The 23,973-nt window shown below is 44.1% G+C and overlaps 2 protein-coding genes across 2 annotated transcripts; one reads left to right on the top strand and one right to left on the bottom strand.

The window, feature by feature from the left end:
* The first annotated feature begins 371 nt into the window (after positions 1-371).
* LOC124663371 (protein DMP6-like) lies at positions 372-998 on the top strand. The gene has a single exon (XM_047201082.1). It carries the CDS (start codon positions 372-374, stop codon positions 996-998), a length of 627 nt encoding a protein of 208 aa, XP_047057038.1.
* Positions 999-2,133: 1,135 nt separating this feature from the next.
* Positions 2,134-3,627, bottom strand: LOC124663370 (pentatricopeptide repeat-containing protein At5g46100-like). The gene has a single exon (XM_047201081.1). It carries the CDS (start codon positions 3,568-3,570, stop codon positions 2,134-2,136), a length of 1,437 nt encoding a protein of 478 aa, XP_047057037.1. The 5' UTR covers positions 3,571-3,627.
* Between the last annotated feature and the right edge of the window lie 20,346 nt (positions 3,628-23,973).

Genomic DNA, 23,973 nt, shown 5'->3' with positions numbered 1-23,973 from the left:
GAGAAAAATTAGCGAGGACAGCAAGCACTTGCGTAACCACCACCAAAACATAACTTTAAAAAATTTACACCCAGAATAACTACAGTTCCTTATGTTACCCAAACGTACGTTTATAACAGCTGCAACGCAACAGAGAAACTGCAGCGCCCCAATTTCCGTGTGTCTCTCGATCTCTCACCAGAAAAAGCAACCAAAAACTCATAGCTACAGCAAACCAAACTGGGCAGCAAAAGAAACCGGCCACCGGCTTCATTCCCTTGAAATCTCTTCCATTCATCAGTTGAAGGCTACAATCCCCATCTTCTCTTCCCTAGGTTCAAGATCCTCCAAGACCAGTTACAGCGGAGAAAACATAGAGGGCACCAACAACAATGGCTGCTCCACAGCCAGACATGGAAATGCAGCAGGATCAGAGGCATCCTCTGTTGTCTAACAGAACTGATGGCACCAACGACTTGAACCCCATGCAGAAAGCAATAGGACAAACATACAAGAGCACCTGCCACCTCGCCAAACTCCTCCCATCAGGCACTGTCCTTGCCTTCCAACTCCTCGCTCCAACACTGGCAAAACAAGGCCACTGGGGTGACATGAATCGGATGATGACAAGAGGGCTCGTGATACTATGTACACTGTCATGCTTTGTTCTTAGCTTCACAGATAGCTTCAGGGATGAGAAAGGAAAGGTAAGATACGGGTTTGCCACGTTCAAGGGATTGTGGGTCATTGATGGTGGAGATACTCTTGATCCACATGCTGCAGTTGAGTACAAGATAAAATTTCTAGACTTTGTCCATGCAACTGTCTCCGTGATGATTTTTGTTGCAATAGCTCTGTTTGACCAAAATGTGGCTTCTTGCTTCTATCCAATACCATCGGAGGATACAAAGCAAGTACTCACAACATTACCAGTTGCTATTGGAGTTACTGGAAGCATGCTATTTGTCAGCTTCCCAACCACCCGCCATGGCATTGGCTTTCCGGTGTCTACACAATAGTTTGGGTCTTCAAAATATTAGTTCGCCCTAGTTCCTGCCGATAAAACAGACAGTTGAAGCCCCTTAAGCGGGATAGACGAAACAGAAGTATACGACACCTATTTTTGTGCGATGATGTAAGGTACTAATGATGATCTTAAACAAGCCCAAGCTTATTTTATGTATGCAGAATATGTCTCACACATATTATGTTTGCCCCACGTTTTATTTAAGTGTCTACTCTACACAACAAAAGATGCCAGTCACTTTTAAAAATTAACCATGAACTTATTTCATATACCAACAGAACCTGACAACCTTCACTTCGAAATATTAACAATGAACTAAACTCATCAAACAAGTTCCATATCATCTTTGCTACGGAACAATTTGAGTTCCAGCATCTCCCGAGCTCCACATACAAATCGTAAGTAGCCAATGCATGGTTGAAATTGTTGCAGGTTGCACTACATGTAAAAGGCTTGCACATGTAAATAATATAAGATGCACAGTTGCAGGTTCATGACATGTAGGACAATACATTGGAAACATCTTTTGGCATATTAAAATCTTCGATTGGCTATTGAGGATCAACTGAACGTAAAACATGTTTAGGCAGATAAAGTGACTTGATAACTTGCTTTTGTCTTGAATCTTGACAAATATAGGTAGTCATACTTTGTTTTGCTCTTTTGCGTGAAGTTAAGATGCCTAGAAAGGACGACGATCTGGTTTCCCTTTTGCAAATGCATATCATACAGTACATTCTTGAATTCATATCATATATTAGTAGCTTTTATGTCATCGTACAATAACCCCGAATATTGAGGCTAGTGATGGAAGATAATAAAGTTCAACTTACGTAGCAGTTAAAGGAGTGTATTCCAAGACATAAAAAATAAGAGACACAGACAACAAACATCGCATCATACCTGAACACTGCCAGCTTGCTTGTAGCTTCAAATGTGTACAAATAATGAACTTCAGTACATCACATAATCCCGGAAATGGAAACACCGATGTGACGATACTATCTCCCTTGTGTAAACACCATGATGGAAAGAGAAATATGTTACTACCTCAAGGGACAATTTAGCTTGCTGAGAGCTCAGGCACATCATGTACTAGCACAGTGTAGCAGCACATTTATTCCAAATCAGGTGACTGCTAACTGCTTCCACATTTTCTCAGCTTCTTGTCTCACCTTCTTCTTACTCCAATACCCACTGATAATAACATCCCATGTTTCTCTCTCAGGGATGCACCTCTCTGACAGCATGTCTAGCACAACATGAGCTGCTTTCTCCAAATTGTTCTTTTTGGAGAAGAACTCGACCAGGAGATGAAAAGTGCCTGGCTCAGTAGAAATGCCACGCGTCCTCATGCTCTGGTAAACCCGGAAAGCCCTCTCAGCTTCACCCTTAGCACATAATGCTGTCACCACTGCATCGTTTATCCTGACATGCAAGCTCCAGGTCACCCGGTTGGGTTGAACGCCAGCAAGAACCATCTCGTCCAGGTAATTTGCAGCCTCCACAGGCCTTCCTCCATCACACAGCCCAACAATTAGCTTCCCGAACAATCCAGCATCAGGCTTCCTCCCCTGGAGACGCATCCGGTCCAAAATCTCCATCGCTTCCCTCAGCCGGCCTTCCTTGCAGAGACCATTAATCACAGAGCTATATGTGATTGTATTTGGCAGCTTCTTCTCCTTGACCATCCTATCCAGCAACTTCAATGTCGATGCTGCACGCCCACCCTTGCACAACCCGTCAATCAGAGAACTATAGGTGATAATATTCGGTGCGATACCTCTCTTCGCCATTTCGTCAAACATCTTCAGTGCATCGTCCAAGCAACCCTCCCGGGCGAGCCAATTGATAACAGTGGTGTAAGTAACCACCGTAGGCGCAATGTCGTTTGCTACCATCTCGGAGAACAGCTGGAGGGCCTCGGCGCGGCGGCTGCGGCGGCAGAGCCCATCGATGAGGGTGTTGTAAGAGCAGGCGTCGGGTTTGGGGATGTTGCGGAAAAGGCGGACGGCGTCGTCGATGGGAGCGGCGGCGTCGGAGCAGTGGGCCTTGAGGAGGACGTTGTAGGTGGCGGTGGTGGGGGCGAAGCCGGCGGCGCGCATGTCGGCGAGGAGGGATTGGGCGAGGGGGAGCTGGGAGTGGGCGACGAGGGTGGCGAGGACGGCGGTGTAGGAGCGGGCGGAGTGGGGGAGGGAGAGGGCGGAGGGGGCGGAGCGGAAGAGCTGGAGGGCGGCGAGTGGGCGGTGGGTGCGTGCGAAAGCGCGGAGGAGGGTGAGGAATGGGGGCTCGAGGTCGGCGGCGGAAGGGAAGAGCGCGCGCGAGCGGGAGAGGAGGGAGGTGGCGAGGGGGAGGAGGCCGGCGGAGGCGAGGCGGGAGGTGAGGAGGGAGACGGTGTCCGGCGACGGGAGGATTGGGGCGGGCGGCGCGGAAGTGGAGACGGTGGCCGCGTCGAAAAGGGCGAGCGCGCGGCGCGGGTCGCGCTCGGCGCGGACGAGACGGTGGAGGTGTTCGGCCGTGAGGGTCTTGGGCCATTTGGTAGGGGTGAGGTTCGCCGGCGGCATTTGGGTGACGGCGGGATGGGACGCCTGGGAGGTGTTCGAGGATATGTCAGCCAAGGGCAGCGCTAGAGCACGCAAGGAAGGGAGAGTCGTCCGCCTTGGATCGGTAGACACTCTTTTCGTCCGGAGAGGCAGTATCGGCGAGCTTGTCACCTATAATCTTTCTCCAAAGAGTCTTTCTTCCCGCTATATTAAAAGCAAGACTCCGTATTTTTCTGCCTCTTAAAATGCGAGTAGAGGGCCCTGTATTCAGTTTTCACCGACCAAAAACTCGTCCGAGTTAGCAGAACCCGTATTCCCACCCCGTATTCTCGTCCGAGCTAGTAGGACCCGTATCCCCACCCCGTAAAACAGAATACGGGGCGGGGATATGGGTTCTGCTAGCTCGGACGAGTTTTCGACCCCACAAAACAGGGTTTTAGACAACAATTTGCACAATAATTTCATATCAATCATAGCACATCCAAAATATGTGATGCATAATTCATAGTTTTTAACATCACAACGCGATCATAGCCAATGTTCAAGCCACCGGAAGTTCCCAAATGTGATCAACCATCAACGAGTCCATCGCCAGCGGCGCCACCACTCGTCGGAGACTCACCTTGAGCACTTGCAGCACGAGCTTCACACGCAACCTTCTTCCTCGCCATGATGTCCGCCTTGGTCTCCTTCCACCATGCCAGCTGATCCTCGTCCATGCCGTCGGTGCGCATCATCATGATATCCTTCTCCTCGGCCAAGAGCTCCTTCATAGCCTTGGCTTCTTTGAGTGCGAGCATCCTCAAGTCCAGCTCGGCCTTCCGCTTGGCATCTTCCCGCCTTGCTTCCACATTGGCAAGCTTCGCCTCCTTCTTCTTCTCGGTGATGAGGAGCTTGGTCTCCAATGTCTTCACCGTCAATGCCTCCTTGGACTTCATGAGTTGATCCAACTTCTTCCGGAAGCTAGCTGCTTCGCCTTCCACCTTCACCCTCTCCTTGGCTTTCTTGTTACCCTCGGGCTTGCCAGCGTTTCTCGCACTCATGTCCTCCGCTTCATCATCCATGGTGAGTGATACGTCCATTTTGCATCACTATTTTATATCATAATTTACTGTTATTCATTGATATATTTCATATTTAGAGATGATACTTATGTTATTTCACCTATTTTGCATGTTTCATGATTATTGGAGAATTATTCACCCGAGTCGAATTCTCGCTGGAAAAAGCACCGTCGGGATACAATATTTCTGAAGATCAACAATTGACGGAAAATATACCGAAGCTCCTATTTGTCCAGATGACGGAGCCAGCCAAAAGGGGAGGCCGAGGAGGGCCGCCATGGGCCCTCCCCATGGGCTGGCGCAGCCACCAAGGTCGGCGCGCCGCCACGTGGGGAGGGGGCCCACGACCCCCTCGGCCATCGCCCTTTCGCGTACTTCATCTCCTGAAAACTCTAAGGTGCAGGGAGGTATCGAGGATAGTCACAGCCGCCTCCTTGAGGCGGAAAACACCAGAGAGAAAAGAGCTCTCCGGCAGGCAGAAATCTGTCGGGGAAATTTCTTCCCGGAGGGGGGAAATTGTCGCCATCGTCACCATCATCGAGCTGGACTTCATTGGGATCATCATAATCATCATCTCCACCACCGACACCGTCATCTCCACAGCTGCACCTTGTCTCCGCTGTAACATCTAGGGTTAAATCTTGATTATTTCATAGGGGAAACTCTCCCGGTGTTGATTACTCCCTGTTATTGATGCTATTGAGTGAACCCGTTGAATCAAGGTTTATGTTCAGATTGTTATCCATCGTCATATCACCTCTGATCATGTTCCATATGATGTCTTGTGAGTAGTTCGTTTAGTTCTTGAGGACATGGGTGAAGTCTAAATGTTAGTAGTGAACTATGTTGAGTAATATTTAATGGTTTGATATTTAAGTTGTGGTGTTATTCTTCTAGTGGTGTCATGTGAACATCGACTACATGATACTTCACCTTTATGGGCCTAGGGGAATGCATCTTGTATTCGTTTGCTAATTGTGGGGTTGCCGGAGTGACACCAACCTGAACCCCGTTGGTATATCGATGCATGAGGGATAGCAGGATCTCAGAGTTTAAGGTTGTGGTTAGATTTATCTTAATTACTTTCTTGTATTTGCGGATGCTTGCAAGGGGTTTAATCACAAGTATGTATTAGTCCTAGGAAGGGCGGTGCATTAGCATAGGTTCACCCACACAACACTTATCAAAACAATGAAGATTAATCAACTATATGAAGCGAAAGCACTAGACTAAATTCCCGTGTGTCCTCAAGAACGTTTGGTCATCATAAGTAAACAAACCGGCTTGTCCTTTGTGCAAAAAAGGATTGGGCCACTCGCTGCAATTATTACTCTCGCATTTTACTTAGTTGTACTTTATTTATCTGCTATATCAAAACCTCCTGAAAACTTGTCTGTGAGCATTTACAGTGAATCCTTCATCGAAACTGCTTGTCAACACCTTCTGCTCCTCGTTGGGTTCGACACTCTTATTTATCGAAAGTACTACGATACACCCCCTATACTTGTGGGTCATCAAGACTATTTTCTGGCGCCGTTGCCGGGGAGTAAAGCGCTATTGGTAAGTGGTAAGGAAAACTTTTACTGTATGTGTTGTTTTTATTTCTGCCTGCTGCTATAATTCATTATGGAGAGATCTTCTCTTGAATTCCTACTAGCAGGCATTGGCGCGGCGGCACGCCGCGCCCGTGGCCTACGGTCTGAATCATGATGGAAGGGTTGTGCTGGACTGTTCACTATGTGAATCCAATGTGGCAGATAATATTGGCAACAACGATGTAGTTTTAGCAGTAGCATATGTATGTACAATGCATTTGGTGGAGGCCATACAGTTTGTTGGTAAGTAGCAGTGGAGAGAGATGATATATTTAGCACTGAACTACTTCTCAGGATGCCGATTCATACTTGCACCAGCTTAAGCCATACGACATTTGTGCGTGTAGCATGATCAATGGGTGCGTTGATGGTCGATTAGTTGGGAAACGGTAGGAGCGGGTCCTAACTCGTAAATGGGTAGCTGTAGGCCTGTAGAGAATGCGTCCAACTCGTGTTGTGGGTCAGTCCAGTGGCATTTCTTGCTGGAACTGAGATCCGGTGCCTCGCTGAAAGCAATTCCACTGCCTAGAAACATACAGCTACAGGAATGAAGTCTTGCACTCCTCTACATAGCCTTCGAACCAAGTAACCATCAACATGAGCTGCCTTTTCTTTAAGACAAATTACTGAATATGACCCTGAAACAACAAAAGCAAGTAGATTCTAAGAGGTCATCATACCTACAGCTGCATCATAAAGCGAAACCCACTGCCACATCAAACAGAAGGAACCACTCATTGTCGTCGCCAACTAAGCCATGATAAACGACCCCCACATATCTTGAAAACATACATGCCATTTCAAACATTAACGCTCTTGTGCACATGAACACGGAGAGATAGAAGCAAATTTAGAATTATACTCAAGAATTGATTCCGCATCGCTATCAAAGCTAAGTAGATCAGCCAAAGGGGAAGGCCAATCCAGATAAATAGGAAGAGTCTTCCACCATGGCAGTATCCAATATAAATACTTCGGTGCATTCATAACTTTTACTTGTCAAGTAATCTAGTGATGGCAATTCAGTGGCAGAATGCATGACTGTTTAATTGACACAAAAAATTATTCTCAAATATCCCTGAAAAAAGCATCCACAAATGAAAAAAATTAAACCCCAATTCAATGTGGGATCTTTGGGAATTTAAATAGCTATGAAAGAAGAAAAGGCTTCATTGTATAACTTTGAGAATTCTGACAGTTGTGGGAGAAGAAAAGGTTTTTAACCATTATGTGGTGTTTTAAACCAAATAAAACAATAGAAGCATCCAAATAAAAATAGTATGCATATACCAAGTGTGTAGATTCACATGTAAGATATTAAGTATGGCATGATATTAAAAAATAAATTGACCACTTACATCGGCGTTAGGAAAACTACAGGCATGTCCAGAAGTAGAACAATAATCCTCCAGGCAATTCCAGGACAATGCTCCGAACGCCCACGACAACATCAAGGTATGGCTGTGCAATTCTGATCAGCTCGTAGGGGCCAATTCCAGGAAAGATTGGCGAGCTTTGGTTCCTCTGATCTGGTGGTGCATATGGAAGGAAAGGAACAACAGAATTTTCAGACATATTGCGGCACTGGTTACAGCCTTGTTCCAATCAATCTTGACTGAGGCCAGGGACTGGGCTGATGCTGGCAGGGGAAGGGTGAGCGCCCTTCTAATCAGGCCTCGCGAACCAGATTGAGTGCTAGCCATGGTTTTGTAGCGGCAGGTTGCAAAGCTTCTGCCTGTAGCTCTTTTTCTTTCGTTTTTTCTCTTAGGTTCTGTTCCTTTTTCTTGTTTTGTACCCAGGAAGATCTTCTTCCTTTTGTACTCTATCTTATCTAATCGCAATGAAAGCAGCCTTGCTACCTTTCGTCAAAAAAAAAAAAAAACCTCCAGGCTTGAGTTCACCAAGGCATGGGGGATAAAGCCAAAAGGTCCAAATCTTTTGCTCTGCACAGAAGGGGCATGAGCCATACACAATGAATTCCTGGCAGCAATAGAAGTAGGAAGATAGTAACTTGCAATTTCCCACCAAAAATAAAGTAATCAAATAATCAGGTTTAATGGGAAGAAAGGTTAAAAGATATTCATATGTCCGCACACTACATGCATGAAGAAAAAAGTACATCTAACAGGGGACTAACCATAATTCTGCATATTACATCCAGGCAAAAATTAAGGGTCTCAATGAGCTATTCAAATCCATCACCATCAAGGGCATTCCTGAAAAATGGTAGAGCAATGTACCTCCCGGTAGTGCAACACATGCAACGGGGGATTGAGACGCTTCCTTCCCTGTACACTAAGGCTAAGTCTGTGTGCTGCTACATAGAATCCGTATTACATGTCACAGCCTAAAAATAGGTTCTAAATGCACTAAGCCTTCATATAATTTCTTGTGCTTTTTGGACAGGGATCACTACTTTAACAATGCTGGCTGCATCAAAGCAAAATTCATCCATGTTTTTTTTTCCTGGAACAAATTAGATTATAACAATTGCAAATAAATTTTGTGAAAGATAATTAAGTAGTGGTTAACAAATTTTAGCAACAGCAACTTATAAATATTTGTCATGATTTCCTTGGTGAAAAAACGAAATCATCAGAATATCAGGCTTTCAAAGTAATTTAGATGAGGAGTAACCGAATCAGGTAAAGAAAAAGCTAGGAACCGAGAAGAGCGAGCAAGACGACCCATGTAACTGCATGCCGCCGACATGGAGCTCATACCCGGCGAGACACCATAGTAATATTCCTCACCCCAAGCTACTGGAGAGAGAGACTGAGACATAGATGAACCTTTAGATCGAGCGAGCAATGTGAAGGTCCTTCGCCGGCGCATCAGACATTTCTAACAGCAGTGCTATAGTACTACGATTACTGATCAGTAAGACATGCCATATCTAGTTCGTAGTCCATCTAGTGACCTATTGCGTTATTAGTATAGTCCAAGAAGGAGCGGAAAGCATATCGGAAGATGCAACGTCAACATCTATATTGCAAAAAAATTAGCAAAACTACTATGCTACTGAATCTGGTGAACAGAGGTAGCACAAATCAAAGAAATCATCTCAAAAGGCATTACCTTACTCCTCTGAATCCTCTGTATATGTTAGTTCAGTTAAGGCTGGAGTTTCTGTTCAAAAGTTGCAAGATGAAACAAACAACTCACAGATTTCAGAAAAGTATCCTCTTATGAGTTGGAAGAAACACAACTATGACTCTCCTACAGAAGTGCGCCAGTTAGAGAAGATAAGCAAATAACTGCTGAGAGAATCCACCTCAGTAACTGAAGACATATACGTCAAATATAATTCAATAGCAAAATATTAGCATTTGGTTGTGCTGCTGTCTAAGTCACCTCACCATCCTCTGCTTTCCTGATCCTCGTAAACAATATACTTGAAGGCTGCGTGGAGATGCATAGAAGTAAATAAGAATTAGACATGGAACAGAGCACAAAGCCTATAATTAGAACGATCAATATGCAAGCGACTGGAAAATTGTGATAGGCTATACTTGAGACATAGACCATTCTTTGGATAGGCTCTAAAATTGTTCCTGGATAAGTATATCTTAAATACTGTAGGTAAAATAGTCAGAACATTATGGAACTTGAACATACTTCTTTTGATTTCCTCATACATCATCCTTATTAGGGTCAATTTTCTGTCACCAGCATGCAGAAGGCAGAAAACTAAAATCTGCATAGTAACTTACACTGAAGCTCCATCTCGTTAACCAAAAATAATTTTGAACTTCCTTGCAAGGTATCATGAACACAGGAAATACAATTCAGGGAAATTAACAAACCTTGGTGGATTCAGAGGATGAATCTCTGCACCTCGTGTTCTTTCCAGCACTCAGCTTATTCCACAGTGCAATCCCCAATTGTAGATGGTCTTGGCCACGACCGCCAGGTGCAACGGAAGGACCCTGGCTTTGCTCTGCTTGCACAAGAACGTGCAAGTCTACCGGCCGCGGATCCTGGCATGGGTGTGCTCTTCTAGTGCACTTACTGTACCGTCTGTACGCGCTCCTCCTTTCGCCGCGAATCACGCCTGTCCACCTCCTCGCCTTCCGCCACGAAACGCGTCTGTCCGGCTCGGCGCTCGCGTCCGCGCTCACGAACCGCCAGCACGGTGGCATCCGTCCATGGCGCCGCCGCCGTGGCCCTCAAGTGCCTCGTCGAGCTGAAGATCATGCTCGCCCGCGACACTTTTATCATCAGTGACCAGCTCCTCGTCGCCCTCGACCGACACCCGCCACCCGGCCCGCTCCGCCGTCTCCTAGGTCGGGTTCTCCGCGCGCCTCCTGGAGGCCGTCCCCTTCTGCCGGAGCAACGCCGAGCAACTCACCGCGCTGCCCAACGACCACCTATCCGCCAGACCCCGCCCCCTTCCTCCGCACATCTTCCCATATGTGAGTACTCCTGAAGCTCCCGTGCCGCCGACTCCCCCAGGCTACCTCGCCGCCGACATCGTTCTTTGCCCGGGAGACGGAAAAAAGGGCAGAAAGTTGGGCGAGGCTGGGCGCTGGTGGGCAGGCCGCAGGTGGATGGGGAGAGATTGAGAGAAAAATCGGGAGACTCTGTAAGCGGCGGCTGTTGAGCGGTGGCCGGTGGGGGCACGTGGACTGCAAGGAAAGCCTATAAGGAGATCCTAACAAATTGATCGCCGAACACAGGATCCACCACCGCTTTGACCGCAAGAGAAAATCAACAGGCATTGTAACCGGTTACCGGTAATCTACCCATCAAAAAAAAAAGAAAACAGAAAACATTCATGGACTGAACCAGGTAATAAATAGAAGAGAAGGGGTACATGTCGCTAGCTAATTGGAGAAGCAGATGGATAAATAGCTCATGAACAGTAGCCAAATTAATCTAGGGTGTGGTAGATTGATTGAACTTTATATAGGGTATAATTTGGAAAATCTACTACTACTGCAAAGGTAGTGGATGAGGCGCCAAGTGAGAAAGTGATTCCATATAAAATAACTATGAAAATTATTGAACGTGTTGTGGATAACCGCTATGAAGGGGATGGAACTGTCCATCCTGGAGATCATTTATTGTTTTTACATGAATTATGCGGGTTATTCAAGTGTGCAGGTATTTCTATGGATGAAGTTAGGAAGAAACTATTCTCTATGTCACTGTCTGGTAAAGCGGCGCATTGGTATAAACTGCTGAAGGATGGGCATTCTCTTGATTGGAAGGATATTATACCTCTATTTTATTCTAAATTCTATCCTCCAAGTGAAATTCACAAAGACCGAAACCGCATATATAATTTCTGGCCTCATGATGGAGAGAGTATTGCCCAAGAGTGGAGAGATTGAAGTCTTTAATGCTCAAATGCCCCATTCATGAGCTTCCTGGTAATATCATCATTGATAATTTCTATGCAAGACTTTCTTTTCAAGATAAAACCTTGCTGGATACTACTTGTTCTGGATCATTCACGCGCAACAAAGAAGAGTTTAAATGGGACCTTCTTGATCGGATTCAGGAGAATACTCGAAGGATGGGAGAACGACAAAGGTAGAGAGTCGGTATAAATTATGATTATGAATGCATTGAAACTTTTATGGATACTGATAAATTTCGAAATATGAGTGCTACTTATGGTCTTGACTCTCAAGTTGTTGCAAATTTTTATAAAGCTTTTGCCTCTCATTTTGAATTGCCTAGGAAGAATTTTAATAAGTATCATGAACCTTACAAAGATAAAACTGATTCACCTATAGGGAAATGTATTGAAGTTAAAACTGTTGATCACATTCTTCCTGAAGCTTATATCGAAAAAATTCCTTTTCCTGCTAAAATGAAGGAGTATTCTGTTATAACTAGTGTGGTTAACAAAAGTGCAAAGAAACCTATAGAACCCGAGGAGCAAATAAATGTTGAACTCGTTGTTGCAATAGTTAAAGACCTTGTGACCGAAAATGTAGAAGATGGTCACATCATTTTTTGTGAAGATGCTTCTAATATTGTTTCACATCCTAGTAAGTCTAGGAAAGCCGGCGTTCCTATGCTCTCGTTAAAATTGGTGATCATTGTTATTATGGTTTATGTGATATTGGTGCAAGTTCTAGTGCCATTCCTTATGAGCTTTACGTGGAAATCATGCATGAAATTGGTTCTTGTGAACTTGAAGATATTGATGTGGTTATTCGGCTAGCTAATAGAGAAACTATCTCTCCTATTGGTATTGTTCGAGATGTGGAAGTTCTATGTGGTAAGATTAAATATCCTGCTGACTTTTTGGTACTTGGTTCTGCTGCTAGTAAGATTTTGATGTCTACGGGTACTTCTATTCTTGTAGACAGTGTTGGGCCTCCAAGAGCAGAGGTTTGTAGAACAGTAGCAAGTTTCCCTTAAGTGAATCACCCAAGGTTTATCGAACTCAGGGAGGTAGAGGTCAAAGATAGTCCTCTCAAGCAACCCCGCAATTAAGATACAAGAAGTCTCTTGTGTCCCCAACACACCTAATACACTTGTCAGATGTATAGGTGCACTAGTTCGGCGAAGAGATAGTAAAACACAGGTGGTATAGATGGTAGTAAACAGTAGTTGCGATCTGAAATAAATATTGCAGCAAGCGAACATGTAGCAGAACTTGTTGGAAACGGTGTTTCAATGCTTAGAAACAAGGCCTAGGGATCATACTTTCACTAGTGGACACTCTCAACAATGCAATCATAATTGAATATAAATCTAAGCACTTCACTATGCTACTCTGAATTACTCTCTGGCTGGATAACGAACACTAATTCACCATGTAGGGATGCAAAAGCAAACCTTAAAGATGCATTCCCGAGTACTAATAAACACCCCACGCTGTCACTTTGAGCATTCATAGGAGGTACTAACACACCACAATTTCATAGAGACATCCAACTCAAATCATAACCTAGTGAACAAGTATTCTGTGAAATATAGCCTAAGAGACCCACACGGTGCACACACTGTCACCTTTACACACGTGGGACAAGGAGTCTCCGGAGATCACATAAGTAAAATCCACTTGAATAGAATAACTACATCTAGATTACAAAGCTCATCATATGGATCTCAATCATGCAAGGCAATTCATGAGATCATTGTATTGGAGTACATGAGAGAGAGATTAACCACATAGCTACCGGTAGAGCCCTTAGCCTCGAGGGAGAACTACTCCCTCCTCATCATAGGAGACAGCAGCGTTGATGGAGATGGCGGTGGTGTCGATGGAGATGCCTTCCGGGGGCAATTCCCCGTCCCGGCGGCGTGCCGGAACAGAGACTTCTGTCCCCGAATCTTGGCTTCGCGATGGCGGCGGCTCTGGAACTTTTCTCGTATCGTGGCTTATCTTTTTAGGGTTTTCGAGGCGGAGACTTTATATAGGCGGAAGGGCAGCCTCGGAGGGGCCCTGGTGGGGCCAGACCATAGGGGGGCGCCCCCCCTTGGCCACGCCGCCAGGTGGTGTGGGGCCCCCCTGGCTCCCCTCTGGTCCCTCTTCGGTGCTCTGGAAGCTTCCAGAAAAAATAAGATACTGGGCGTTGATTTCGTCCAATTCCGAGAATATTTCCTTTGTAGGATTTCTGGAACCAAAAACAGCAGAAAACAGAACTGGCACTTCGGCATCTCGTTAATAGGTTAGTTCCGAAAAATGCATCAAAACGATATAAAGTGTGAACAAAACATGTAGGTAATGTCATAAAACTAGCATGGAACATCAGAAATTATAGATACGTTTGAGACGTATCAAGCTTCCCCAAGCTTAGTTCCTACTCGCCCTCGAGTAGGTAAACGATAACAACAATAATTTTTGAAGTGACATGCTACCATCATAATCTTGATCAACATTATTGTAAAGCATATGAGATGAATGAAGTGATTCAAAGCAATGATCTATAGTTTGCTAACAAATAGATAACATATAGCAAAACTTTTCATGAATAGTACTTTCAAGACAAGCATCAAAAAGTCTTGCATAAGAGTTAACTCATAAAGCAATAAATTCAAAGTAAAGGCATTGAAGCAACACAAATGAAGATTTAAGTTTCAGCAATTGCTTTCAACTTTCAACAAGCTCTACGGTAGTTCTCCACTAATAGATTTAAACTACATGATGCAAGAGCTTAAACATGATCTATGAGAGCTCAAAATAATTGCCAAGTATCAAATTATTCAAGACCATATGAAGCATTTTCTGATTCCAACCAAATAGCAATCAACGAAGCAGTTTTCAGCCTTCGCCATGAATACTAAAGTAAAATGAAGAACACAAGTGTTCAAATGAAAAAGCGGAGCGTGTATATCTCCAATACAAGGATTGTTGGATCCGAATTTATTCAAACAAAAAACAAAAACAAAAAGACGCTCCAAGTAAAAAACATAAGATGTGACGGAATAAAAATATAGTTTCACTAGAAGTGACCTGATAAGTTGTCGATGAAGAAGGGGATGCCTTGGGCATCCCCAAGATTAGATGCTTGAGTCTTCTTGAAATATGCAGGGATGAACCACGGGGACATCCCCAAGCTTAGACTTTTCACTCTTCTTGGTCATATTATATCATCCTCTTCTCTTGACCCTTGAAAACTTCCTCCACACCAAACTTAAAGCAAACTCATTAGAGGGTTAGTGCATAATCAAAATTCACATGTTCAGAGAGGACACAATCATTCTTAACACTTCTGGACATTGCACAAATCTACTGAAAGTTAATGGAACAAAGAAATCCATTCAACATAACAAAAGAGGCAATGCGAAATAAAAATGCAGAATCTGTCAAAACAGAACAGTCCGTAAAGACGATTTTTTCTGAGGCACTTAACTTGCTCAGATGGAAAAACTCAAAACTAATGAAAGTTGCGTACATATCTGAGGATCACGCATGAATTTTCGCTGATTTTTTTGATTCTTCTACAGAGAGAAGGACGGTAATTCGTGACAGACAACAAATCTGTTTCTGCGCAGAAATCCAAATCTAGCATCAACCTTCTATTAGAGACTTTACTTGGCACAATAACATGATAAGGAGGGGTTGCTACAGTAGTAACAACTTCCAAGACACAACAAAATAGTAGTAAAATAAACACATGGGTTATCTCCCAAGAAGTGCTTTCTTTATAGCCATTAAGATGGGCTTAGTAATTTTAATGATGCTCTCATGAAAATAGAAAATGAAGCAAAAGGAACATCAAGAAGCAAATTCAAAACACATTTAAGCCTAACCCACTTCCTATGAAAAGGAATCTTGTAAATAAACAAATTCATGAAGAACAAAGTGACAAGCATAGGAAGATAAAACACGAGTAACTTCAAAAAAATTAGCATATAGAGAGGAAACTTAATATTATTAAGATGCATATAACCATGTTTCCCTCTCTCATAATAACTTTCAGTAGCATCATGAACAAACTCAACAATATAACTATCACATAAAGCATTCTTGTCATGAGCTACATGCATAAAATTTTTACTCTCCACATAAGCATAATCAATTTTATTAGTTGTAGTGGGAGCAAATTCAATAAAATAGCTATCATTATTATTCTCATTACCATAACCATCATATATAGGAGGCATATTGTAATCATAATTAACTTTCTCCTCAATAGTAGGTGGACTGAAAATATCATATTCATTATTGTAAACATCATATATAGGAGGTAAAGTATCATCAAAGTAAATTTTCTCCTCCATGCTTGGGGGACTAAAAATATCACAACCAGCTTCCCCAAGGTTAAATTCTTCCATAGCTTTAGCAATAATAGTGTTCAAAGAGTTCATGCTAATAACATTGCTACAACTATTATGCAAACAAAGTTCCATTGGTTTTTAATTTTCTCTTCAAACACCTCATGTCCTAACTCAAGATAAATACTATAAAGATCTCTAATTTTTGTTGTTGTTTTCCATTAAGCCTAACTAGTGAAAATAAAACAAGAGACAAAAAGATATAATTGCAGAATCTAAAGGAGATACCTTCGAGCATAGTAGTCGGAGGATGTGAATACCTTTTACCTTACCTCCCCGGCAACGGCGCCAGAAAATAGCTTGATGTCTACGTGTGCTTCTATTCTTGTAGACAGTGTTGGGCCTCCAAGAGCAGAGGTTTGTAGAACAGCAGCAAGTTTCCCTTAAGTGAATCACCCAAGGTTTATCAAACTCAGGGAGGTAGAGGTCAAAGATATTCCTCTCAAGCAACCCTGCAATTAAGATACAAGAAGTCTCTTGTGTCCCCAACACACCTAATACACTTGTCAGATGTATAGGTGCACTAGTTCGGCGAAGAGATAGTAAAACACAGGTGGTATAGATGGTAGTAAACAGTAGTTGCGATCTGAAATAAATATTGCAGCAAGCGAACATGTAGCAGAACTTGTTGGAAACGGTGTTTCAATGCTTAGAAACAAGGCCTAGGGATCATACTTTCACTAGTGGACACTCTCAACAATGGCACTAATACTTGCACCAATGTCGCATAAACCATAATAGCAATGATCACCAATTCGAACAGAGAGCACAGGAACACTGGCTTTCCTAGACTTATTAGGATGCGAAACAATCTTAGAAGCATCTTCACAAAAAATAATATGACCATCTTCCACATTTTCAGTAACAAGATCTTTAACTATTGCAACTGCAGGTTCAACCTTTATTTGTTCTTCAGGTTCTATGGATTTCTTTGCACTTTTATTAACTACACTAGTTATAACAGAATACTCCTTCATTTTAGCAGGGAAAGGAGTTTTTTCAATATAAGCTTCAGGAAGAACATGATCAACAGTTTTAATTTCAATACATTTACCTTTAGGTGAATCAGTTTTATCTTTATAAGGTTCATGATACTTATCAAAATTCTTCCTAGGCAATTCAAAATAAGAAGCAAAGGCTTTATAAATATTTGCAACAACTTGAGAGTCAAGACCATATGTAGCACTTATATTACGATATTCATCAGTATCCATAAAAGTTTCAATGCATTCATAATCATAATTTATACACGACACTCTACCTTTGTCGTTCTCCCATCCTTCGATATTTTCTTGGATTCGATCAAGAAGGTCCCATTTAAACTCTTCTTTATTGCGTGTGAATGATCCGAGAACAAGCGGTATCCAGCAAGGTTTTATCTTGAAAAGAAAGTCTTGCATAGAAATTATCAATGATAATATTACCAGGAAGCTCATGAATGGGGCATTTGAGCATTAAAGACTTCAATCTCCCCCACGCTTGGGCAATACTCTCTCCATCATGAGGCCAGAAATTATATATACGGTTGCGGTCTTTGTGAATTTCACTTGGAGGATAGATATTTAGAATAAAATAGAGGCACAATATCCTTCCAATCAAGAGAACGCCCATCCTTCACAGTTTATACCAATGCGCCGCTTTACCAGATAGCGACATAACAAATAATTTCTTCCTAACTTCATCCATTGAAATACCTGCACACTTGAATAACCCGCATAATTCATGTAAAAACAGTAAATGATCTCCAGGATGAACAGTTCCATCCCCTTCATAGCGGTTATCCACAACACGTTCAATAATTTTCATAGGTATTTTAGATGGTATTACTTCCTCACCTGGCGCCTCATCCACTCCCGTTGTGATAACCCACAAGTATAGGGGATCGCAACAGTCTTCGAGGGAAGTAAAACCCAAATTTATTGATTCGACACAAGGGGAGGTAAAGAATACTTATAAGCCTTAACAACTGAGTTGTCAATTCAATTCGCACTGGAAAAGCACTAGTAACGAGGGTGATGTGAAAGCAGCAGTAATATGAGAGCAGTAGTAACAGTAACACAGCAGCAGTAGCAGTAATATGAGAGCAATGGCACCAGAAAATAGTTGATACTACTTCCAATGACATAAAGAACGAGTATATGATGATGAGAAATGGACCGGGGTTCCCAGGTATCTACACTAGTGGTAACTCTCCAATAACAAGTGTTGGGTGAACAAATTTCAGTTGGGCAATTGATAGGATTCAAATAGCATTAAGATAGAACATTAAGATTATTAATCATGTAGGCATGTTTTCCATATATAGTCATACGTGCTCGCAATGAGAAACTTGTACAACATCTTTTGTCCTACCAGCCGGTGGCAGCCGGGCCTCTAGGGAATCTACTGGAAATTAAGGTACTCCTTTTAATAGAGCACCGGAGCAAAGCATTAACACTTGGTGAAAACATGTGATCCTCATATCTACGCCTTCCCCTCCGGTTATCCCAATTTCTGTCACTTTGGGGCCTCGGGTTCCGGACATAGACATGTGCAAACAACTTGTAGATACAATCTAAGCAATAATTATAGAGCTTAAATCTAAGATCATGCCACTCGGGCCCTAGTGACAAGCATTAAACACAACAAGATTGCAGACAACAATAACTTCACAAACTTATATAGATAGACTAATCATAATGTAACAATCCATCGGATCCCAACAAACACAACACCGATTACATCAGATGAATCTCAATCATGTAAGGCAGCTCATGAGATCATTGTATTGAAGTACATGGGGGAGAGAATACCAACTAGCTACAGCTAGAACCCGTAGTCCATGGGGGAACTACTCACAGAGCATGATGGAGGCGGTGGCGTCGATGGAGATGGCTTCCGGGGGCACTTCCCCATCCCGGCGGCGTGCCGGAACAGAGATTCTGTCCCCCGAATTGGAGTTTCGCGATGGCGGCGGCGCCCCTGGAGTCTTTCTGGAGTTTCGTCAATCGGTATCGCGTTTTTAGGTCGAAAGGGGTCTTATAGGTGAAGAGGTGGCGCAGGAGGCAACGATCTATATTTGCTAACAAATAGATAACATATAGCAAAACTTTTCATGAATAGTACTTTCAAGACAAGCATCAAAAGTCTTGCATAAGAGTTAACCCATAAAGCAATAGATTCAAAGTAAAGGCATCGAAGCAACACAAAGGAAGATTTAAGTTTCAGCAATTGCTTTCAACTCTCAACATGCATATCTCATGGATATTTGTCAACACAAAGTAATATGGCGAATGCAAATAAGCAAGTATGTAAGAATCAATGCACAGTTGACACAAGTGTTTGCTTCTAAGATGGAAGGAAGTAGGTAAACTGACTCAACATAAAAGTAAAAGAATGGCCCTTCGCAGAGGGAAGCAGGGATAAAATCATGTGCTAGAGCTTTTCAAGTTTTGAAATCATATAGAGAGCATAAAAGTAAAGTTTTGAGAGGTGTTTGTTGTTGTCAACGAATGGTAGTGGGTACTCTAACTACCTTATCAACCGGACTTTCAAGAGCGGCTCCCATGAAGGACGTTATCTCTACCAGACAAGGTAGATCATCCCTCTTCTCTTTTGTTTACACATGTACTTTAGTTTTATTTATTAGATGACACTCCCCCCAACCTTTTGCTTACACAAGCCATGGCTAACCGAATCCTCGGGTGCCTTCCAACATTCACATACCTTGGAGGAGTGTCTATTTGCAAATTTAAGTTGCTTAGGGCATCTCCAACCGGGCGACCCATCCCGCGCCCGCGCGTCCGGATGGGTCCAAACGGACAAAAACCCGGCCCAACGCGGGGACGCACCGCAAAAGCGGACGGCCGCGGCGTCCGGAACGACGCAAACCCGGCCCAAATCTTGGCCGGGTTTGCGTGGCCGCGGATGGCACGCGGCGTCCTCGCGTGTCCGCCCTGTCCGCGTGGCTGGCCCACCTGTCGGTGCCCCAGTCCTATTAAACGTGGATTGGGGAAGGGGACTGTCCCTATCCAGTCCCCACTTTCCACTCCGGCCGCACGCGCGAGCTCGAAGCTTCCGCGCCGCCATGGCCCCGAAGCGCGAGTTCGAGCCGTCCGCCAACGACCACGAGGCCGGCGGCAGCCGGCAAGTCGCGCCGCCGGCGTTCGCAATGGGGCCGCCGGCGCCTCCCAGACGCGAGCGGATCTACGTCACCGTTGCGGTGGCGCAGATGTTCTGGGACGCCGGCGTCCCAATGCCGTGGGGGGACGTGCACCTCCCCCACGGCTGGCACCTGAGCCCAGATCGGGTTCCGGTGCCGCCCATCCCGGGCTCCGGCCGCGCCCGCTACGCCGAGATCCGGAGGCGCCGCGCTCAGCCGCCGGCGGACCTCCGGCGAGGACCCGGCGTACGGCGACGCAAGTCCCAACTGGGACTTGGGGTTCGAGGTGGAGCACGATGCGCGCCGGCGCACGTGCTTCACATCCGCGACGGCGCGGCCTCGCGCGCAGCCGCGCACACCTGCCAGGAGGGCAGGCCGCCGCCCCGGCGGGCTCTACATCAACGAGCCCGCGCCCCAGCCACAGCCGCAACCGCAGCCCCAGGAGGAGGACGACCCGGAGCTGCAGGCGGCGCTCGCGGCGTCCCGCGAGCAGCAGGACCTCGACGAGCTGGCCAAATGGCCGCACCTCGCCGAGGCGCTGCGCACCTCCGCGCTGGAGGAGGCGGCCAGGAAGGCCCAGGAGGACGCCCAGGCGGAGGCGTGGGCCTTCCTCGAGCTGGCGCGCCGTCAGGAGGAGGCTACGCGTCAGGCGGCGCTCCGGGAGGAGGAGCGCCGGGCCGCGCGCCTGGCGGAGGAGGAGCAGCTCCGGCAGGAGTCCGCGCGCGAGGCACGGCTGCGCAGGCCGGCGAGCCCGCCGAACCCGCACTCCGCCCGGGAAAGGGCGCGGTGGGAGCCCCGGCCGGAGTCCCCGGTGCCCTCCGGCGTGTCGAGCCGGAACAGCGCGTCGCCGCCGGGGGCGTCGTCGTCATCGACGCCGACGATGACGAGTACTACCGGGGGTAGTATCGCCGGCGGCCACCGTGCTCGCAAACCCCGTCTAGGGTTTCTTTTTTTAGTTTAAAGCCCATATAGGGCTTTCTTTTGTGTAAAAATTGCCCAAAATAGGGCTAAGTTTAACTAACCAGTAGTTTATATTTATTTGGTGCTGTTTTTATTTTTCATTTTCATTTATGTTTTTTTTATTACATTTGCGGTGCGTCCGCGCGTTGGGCGCAGCGTGCGACCCAAACGGACACGCGGACGCGGTGCGCTGTCCGGGTGTCCGTTCGGCCACGCAAACGGCCCAAAACGGACGTGCTGGGCCGTCCGTTTGGGTCGCCCGGTTGGAGATGCCCTTACTGATAGATCAGAGCAAAACATGTGAAGAGAATTATTAATGCAAGTTAATTAATTGGGGCTGGGAACCCCATTGCCAGCTCTTTTTGCAAAATTATTGGATAAGCGGATGAAGCCACTAGTCCATTGTGAAAGTCTGTCAAAAGTAAATGACAAGATCGAAAGATAAAACACCACATACTTCCTCATGAGATATAAAACATTAACACAAATAAGAGATAATAGCTTTTGAATTGTTTAAAGCTAGCACATGAAGTATTTACTTGGAATGGCAGGAAATACCACATAGTAGGTAGATATGGTGGACACAAATGGCATAGGTTTTGGCTCAAGGTTTTGGATGCACGAGAAGCATTCCCTCTCAGTACAAGGCTTTGGGCTAGCAAGGTTGTTTGAAGCAAACACAAGTATGAACCGGTACAACAAAACTTACATAAGAACAAATTGCAAGCATTATAAAACTCTACACTGTCTTCCTTGTTGCTCAAACACTTTTACCAGAAAATATCTAGACCTTAAAGAGACCAATCATGCAAACCAATTTCAACAAGTTCTACGGTAGTTCTCCACTAATAGGTTTAAACTACATGATGCAAGAGAAACATGATCTACTTGAGAGCTCAAAACAATTGCCAAGTATCAAATTATCCAAGACAATATGAAGCATTTTCTGTTTCCAACCAAATAACAATAAGTGCAGCAGTTTTCAACTCCGCCATGAACATTAAAATAAAGCTAAGAACACCAGTGTTCATATGAAAAAGTGGAGCGTGTCTCTCTCCCACACAAGGATTGCTAGGATCCGAATTTATTCAAACATAAACAAAAATAAAAGCACACAGACGCTCCAAGTAAAGCACATATAATGTGACCGAATAAAAATATAGTTTCAATAAAAGAAACCTGATAAGTTGATGAAGAAGGGGATGCCTTGGACATACCCAAGCTTAGACGCTTGAGTCTTCTTGAAATATGCAGGGATGAACCACGGAGGTATCCCCAAGCTTAGACTTTTCACTCTTCTTGATCATATATCATCCTCCTCTCTTGACCCTTGAAAACTTCCTTCACACCAAACTTCTCATAAACTTCATTAGAGGGGTTAGTACTCAAAAAACTTTAATCCACTTTGGTCCTGTAGTGACACATTGCAAGAACTCAATAAAACATTAGCTACAGCTCTCCACGTCTAGAAAGCCTCACTTAAAGTCCACAAGAGACAATGCAAAAAACAGAGACAGAATCTGCCAAAATAGAACAGCCAGTAAACACGAATAATTACGAGGTACTTACGTTGCTCAAATAAGAAAACTTAAAACTAATGAAAGTAGCGTACATATCTGAGGATCACGCACGCAAAATTGGCAGATTTTTCTGAGTTTTCTACAGAGAAATCTACCGAAATTCGTGACAGATAGAAATCTGTTTCTGCGCAGAAATCCAAATCTAGTATCAACCTTCTATTAGAGACTTCACTTGGCACAACAATGTAATAAAATAAAGATAAGGAGAGGTTTCTACAGTAGTAACAACTTCCAAGACACAACAAAACAGTAGCAAAATAAACACATGGGTTATCTCCCAAGAAGTGCTTTCTTTATAGCCATTAAGATGGGCTCAGCAATTTTAATGATGCTCACATAAGGGTGAGAATTGAAGCAAAAGAGAATATCAAAAAGCAAGTTCAAAACACATTTAAGTATAACCCACTTCCTATGCATAGGAATCTTGTACACAAATAAATTCATGAGGAACAAAGTGACAAGCATAAGAAGATAAAACAAGAGTAACTTCAAAATTTTCAGCATATAGAGAGGTGTTTTAGTACCATGCAAATTTCTACAACCATGTTTTTCTCTCTCATAATAATTTTCAGTAGCTTCATGGATGTAACACCTCAAATTTTAAATAAAGGAAGAAGAACAAGTCCAGATATCCAAATTTGAGAACCAACAAAAACTTTTCAAATTTCATATAGTACCCTGCATAGGACTTGTGCATTTTGAGTGCTATGCCATGATGAGTGTTACTTTGTGTATGTGATAAACTCCACAACCCTAGAGTGATTCAATGATGATCACCAAACCAATAAATGAAAAAGAGAAAGAAATCAAATAAGAATAAAACCCTAAAAACCCTAACATATGGCATATGATATTATTATAAATTTTGACCCTAGACCCAATTGGTCTTCACCATTAGTTGTAAAATGATATTAAATAGTTATTACAACTTTGAGAATCAAAGAAACACAAATTAAATCAAAGCCAAGAATTAAATATGCTCACATAAGATAATGGTCATTTTTGACAATTACAATCTGGTCACCACTTTGAGCCTCTCTATTTCAAAATTTCTAAACTAAACACATCCAACTCTTTGCATGTCATCCAAGTACACAACAAAATGAACAACTTTGGTAAAAGGGACCATACCAAATTCATCTTGGATCAAGAGCTAGGATCAAGCAAAGTAGGGACTTTTTAACACAAACAAGATCAACACATTCTTGAAATTGATCAAACCAGACCCAATCTTGGCCACCACAAGCCCTAGCCTTGACCAGGGGACAACCCTACACCTAGCCCATGCATAAAAACCCCATGGACACGGCTCAAGCATGGCAGGCCATGGCCATGCCGGC

Source organism: Lolium rigidum, chromosome 6, assembly GCF_022539505.1.
Source record: "Lolium rigidum isolate FL_2022 chromosome 6, APGP_CSIRO_Lrig_0.1, whole genome shotgun sequence".
NCBI lineage: Eukaryota > Viridiplantae > Streptophyta > Magnoliopsida > Poales > Poaceae > Lolium > Lolium rigidum.
Note: the sequence above shows the minus strand (reverse complement) of the source record. Positions and strands in the feature narration are given on the sequence as shown.